Source organism: Sycon ciliatum, chromosome 8, assembly GCF_964019385.1.
Source record: "Sycon ciliatum chromosome 8, ocSycCili1.1, whole genome shotgun sequence".
Classification (NCBI taxonomy): domain Eukaryota; kingdom Metazoa; phylum Porifera; class Calcarea; order Leucosolenida; family Sycettidae; genus Sycon; species Sycon ciliatum.
This window is the reverse complement of record NC_088650.1, coordinates 27,016,460-27,021,590: the sequence shown is the minus strand read 5'-3', so window position 1 is coordinate 27,021,590 and position 5,131 is coordinate 27,016,460. Positions and strand designations below refer to the sequence as shown.

The following is a 5,131-nucleotide window of genomic DNA, read 5'->3' as shown; positions in this document are numbered from 1 at the left end:
CTAAACTTGCAACTGAAAAATGAACAAAGAAGAGAAAGAAAGAAGGAAGGACAAAGTGATAACAAATAACAGCAGTACATTACACCTAGAACATTAACGGCCAAGCTTGGCCGCACCAAACATGACACTTTACTTGAACAATTTCAACCCAAGTATACTATCCTTCTGTACACACAAATTAGGCTTATACAGACGCTGACAGATGGCTTCCAAAACTTTTAACTGTAGTCCATAACCATGACGACTGTAGATATCGTACATGCAGTTGTATGTAGTACTATGTACGCACGTGCAGGCATGCCGTGCTTGTACCGCTTTATGTATAGCACGAGAGAGATGACATGGCGCACTTCTGATAGAGAACTAAAGAAGATCTGTTTAGCACAATGGCTGTCTTGTGAGTGACTGAATAGATGTCTACATTGGCGCAGTGAACGAAAATGACAAAGGGCAGGACGCCCAAGGAATTTATTCCTGACTATGCTGCGAGCAACGTCGGTGCTGATTTTGAACTCTGGCTCGAGGACATAAATGATTTCCTTTCAATCAGTGAAGTGACGGCAGCAGCTGACAAGAAACGCTTGTTCTTGAATCTGGCTGGATTAGCAGTGAGGCGCATTGTGAAAGGTCTGGTTGTCACGGTGGAGCAGACACAAGATGGCTCACCTGGAGATGAGTACCAAGCCTTGACGGACGCATTGTTGGCACACTTTCGACCGTCAACAAATGTCACGTCTGAACGTCACAAATTCCGCCAACTCCGCCAAATGGAGGGCGAGTCGGTGACTTCGTTCGTTGGGCGGCTGAGAGAAAAGGCAGATGTTTGCGAATTCAGCTCCACTTCTGTGGATACCATTGTCAACTGCCAAATTCGCGACCAGCTGATCGTGGGCCTGCGTTCTGTTGAGCTTCGAAAGGAGCTGCTGAAACAGTCGAAGCTGACCCTGAACGACGCCGTCACCAAGTCAGTGGCGTTGGAAGCGTCGATTACTGACAGTAAACTGTACGATAGTACCAGAGCTAGTGACGCACCGCCTGTGTTCCCCGTGCCCATCCAGCGTGTGCAAGCTGTCTCTGCAGCTGGTTCTGGATCAGAGGGAAAGAAGTGCAAATACTGCGGACGTAGTCACAAACCAGGCATGCGTAACTGTCCTGCGGCCAACGTCACCTGCAACAAGTGTGGCAAGCGAGGGCATTTTGCAGCGGTCTGCATGTCAAACAAAGTGGAAAGACACGAAGAAAGAGCCCGGCCAGTAGAGGATGAGCCTGATGAGTATGAGCATGCAAGTCGCATGTACGACTCCGCTTTCGCCGTCAGTAGCTATGCACTCGCTGGCGACAAGACATTCCAGACTACACTCAAAGTCAATGGTGAGCTGTGCACTGGACTGTTAGACACAGGTGCAACTCGGACGATCCTCACTGATGATGTGATCAAGCCCACGCGCAAGAGTGACCGCTTGCTGAAAGCGTACAATGGCGGTGTCGTAGAGACTTTGGGCATGGCTGACGTCCACATTTCACATGGTGGCAAGAACGTGAAGTGCAGTTGTTTCGTGGTAGCAGCCAGTCAGCACTCCGTTCTCTTCGGACAGGATGTCATCAAGGAGCTGAACCTCCTGTCACAAGCAAACGTGGTGAACGTGTCACCCATCGAAATCTCTCTGGAAGACGGTTCAAAGCCTCTAGCCCAGCCACCACGACGCCCAGCTTTCAGTATCCGGGCTGACATCGAGACCGAGCTGAAACGGCTGACCAAGTTGGATATCATTGAACCCGTCAAGGAAGCCACGCCGTGGGTGTCACCACTTGTTCCAGTCCGCAAACCGAATGGAGCATTGCGACTATGCGTGGACTACAGAGAACTGAACAAGAGAGTTACACGTGAGCGCAACGTTCTTCCAACCGTTGACGAGATCACAGCTCAGCTTGATGGCGCAGGGGTCTTCTCAGTTCTGGATGCGGAATCTGGATTCCATCAGCTACTCTTGTCAGAAGAAGCAAGGCCTCTAACGACTTTCTCATCGCACTGTGGCCTGTTCCGTTTCAAGCGTTTACCTTTCGGTATCGCATGTGCGCCTGAGATTTTCCAGCGAGTGGTGTCCGACATTCTGGAAGGCCTGCCAGGAGTCATCGTCTACATCGACGACATCCTAGTGTTTGGCTCCAATCAAGCAGAACACGATGCACGGCTAGAAGCAGTCAAGCAGCGACTGCGAGCAGCTAACCTCCAACTCAACTGGACCAAGTGCCGACTGAACCAGGACCGTGTGAAGTATCTGGGACATTGGCTAAGTGCGACCGGCTTGTCCCCAGATGATGACAAGTTACAAGCCATCCAGGAGCTGGCCCCTCCGAAATCTATCTCTGATGTGCGACGGTTCCTGGGGATGGCTACGTACCTTGGAAAGTTCATTCCGAACTTGGCCCAGATCACGGCTTCTCTGCGCAGGCTAGCAAAGCGTGATCCCTTCAGTGTGGATGATGAAGTCCTGCAGGCATTCACCTCAGCAAAGGCTGGTATAGCGTCAGCTTTGCAAGCGTTGGCATTCTTTCAACCAGCATTAGACGTCCCTACTGCTATCAGCTGTGATGCATCGCCAGACGGTTTGGGAGCAGTCCTGTGGCAGAAGAATACCAGTGGCTGTTGGGTACCAGTGACATGTGCCAGTCGCTCTCTATCAGATGTTGAGTCACGCTATTCTCAGCTGGAACGAGAGATGCTGGGAGTGGTATTCGGCCTGACTCGCTTTCGGCAGTATGTACTAGGCCGAGAAGTGCAAGTGTTTACGGATCACAAGCCGCTTATTTCTATCGTCCAGAAGCCGTTCGACGAAGTGCCACCGAGGCTTCAGAGATGGCTGGTCGCATTGATGCCCTATCGCTACAGCTTGGTGTTCGTCCCTGGCCAGCAGATGGTTTGTGCTGACACCCTCTCTCGAGCTCCTCTACCTGATCGCACAGCTTCACCTGCAGAGGCACGTTCAATGGCGGAATTCGTTAGTCTCATTCTCGAGGCTTGTCCGGTTCGTTCCAAGGATATTCGCCAGGCCACGGACTCTGATCCGACACTGAGCAGCGTCCGACAAAGAGTGGGCACATCAGTTTGGTCAGGGTGCATCCAAACGGAAGAGCCTTACTTCCTGCTACGCCATCAGCTGACAGTCATTGAAGGGATTGTCATGCTAGACAATCGCTACGTCATTCCAGAAGAGCTCCGCCCAGCGGTGCTGCGACTAGCACATGAAGGTCATCCAGGCATCGATGCATTCCGGGATACCCTTCGCGAACGGGTTTGGTGGCCAGGTCTCATGAAGGATGCCAATCTGTTTGCAGAGAAATGCTCTGAATGCTGGCGTAAACGCTCCAATCCAGCGCAACAGCTCCTCCCTACAGAGATAGAAGGTGTCTGGCAGAAACTGGCCATTGACCTTGTTACCATTGAGGGAGCCACGTTCCTGTCTGCTATTGATTATGGTTCCCGCTGGCCAGAGCTTCTACCACTGTCCAATACTACGACAACGGGTGTGATCGACAAGCTGATGGAGTTGTTCGCACGGTTTGGTCTGCCTTCAACACTCGTCTCGGATTGGGGCCCACAGTTTGCATCCACTGAGATGTCCAAGTTTCTCGCTCAGTTGGGTGTTGAGCATTGCAAGTCTAGCCCCCGGTATGCCCGCTCTAACGGTATGGTGGAGCGACTACATCGTCTGGTGAAAGAACGAGTTGCCAGCCTGAGACCTCATCTACCGCTACACCGCCGCATCACTCAAGTCTTGTTCGACATTCGCAATTCGCGGCACCGGATGCTAGGTACATCGCCGAGCGAAGCGTTGTTCAGCAGAGTCATTCGGACACGGGTTCCAGCATCCATCACCCCACAGATCGTCAACCCATCTGAGCAGATCAAGGCGAAAGCAGCAATGGTTGAAGGTCATGACTCGCGCCGAGGTGTCCGCAAGTTACCCCATTTGCCATCAGGTACGCGGGTAGTGCTCCATGATGGGTACAGCGACCCTCGAAAAGAATGGAAGGTAGTAGAGCAGTATGGTCGTCAGGTTGGGGTCACTGATGGGTCACGCATACTGCTCCGGAACCGTCAGCATGTTACCGAGTTTGTAGCACCAGCAGCAGCAGCAGCAGCGGAGAAAGCACCCATGAGTGAACCTCCGGCACAGTCAGAGAGGGAGCATGTGCCAGAGCCAGTGTGTGCTCCAGCACTGCCAGTGTCCGACCCAACAAGCCTTCCGTCAGCGAGCAGCGCAACATCCAGGCCCGAAGCTCCGGTAACTGCGCTCACATTGCCGTTGTCTCCTGCAGCTTCACCGGAGACGACAGCATCACCTGCAACACCGGCCTGTATGTCACTGTCACCGCCAACTTCTCGTCCAAGTGTATTCCGTGAGGGCGTACAGACCAGAGCTGGCCGTCAGATCAAGCTTACAGAGAAAGCACGTGAAGCTGACATCTGAGTCGTCGAGTCATGCATTACCAAATGAGTGGCTTCAATCGCTACCAGATTGGCGTTGTTTAGAATCTTCTAACCAGATTGGCGTTGTTTAGAATCTTCTAACTACCTTGTGAATATTTAGATTTTTCTTTATTTTTTCCCCTTATTGGTCGAGTTTGCATTGTAACTCAAACTCATGGTGTTTTTGCCTCAAGTTTTGAGTCAGATTATTTCTAATAGTTGCAACACTTCCCGTCTCTCTTTTACTCCAACACATGTACGTACATTCCTCTGCAAGCTGCAGGATACGGATGCAAGTGTTTTTTTGTTTGTTTTAGTTTTCCTTTTTTCTCTTTCTTCTTTTTTTTTTTCTTTTTGAGGGAAGGGGGGTAATGTAGATATCGTACATGCAGTTGTATGTAGTACTATGTACGCACGTGCAGGCATGCCGTGCTTGTACCGCTTTATGTATAGCACGAGAGAGATGACATGGCGCACTTCTGATAGAGAACTAAAGAAGATCTGTTTAGCACAATGGCTGTCTTGTGAGTGACTGAATAGATGTCTACAACGACCACAGCACAATACAGTGAAAGAAGAGTCGGAATACGAATTGCAACAATCAGGACTAGTCAACAGATGATTGTACACTGAAGATTTGCTACCACGAAACCTACGCAC

General features: G+C 50.9%; 1 protein-coding gene across 1 annotated transcript; it reads left to right on the top strand.

Moving 5' to 3' along the window:
- The first annotated feature begins 440 nt into the window (after positions 1-440).
- LOC135823668 (uncharacterized protein K02A2.6-like) lies at positions 441-4,472 on the top strand. The gene has a single exon (XM_065336517.1). The coding sequence runs from the start codon at positions 441-443 to the stop codon at positions 4,470-4,472; it is 4,032 nt and encodes a 1,343-aa protein (XP_065192589.1).
- The last annotated feature ends 659 nt before the right edge of the window (positions 4,473-5,131 follow it).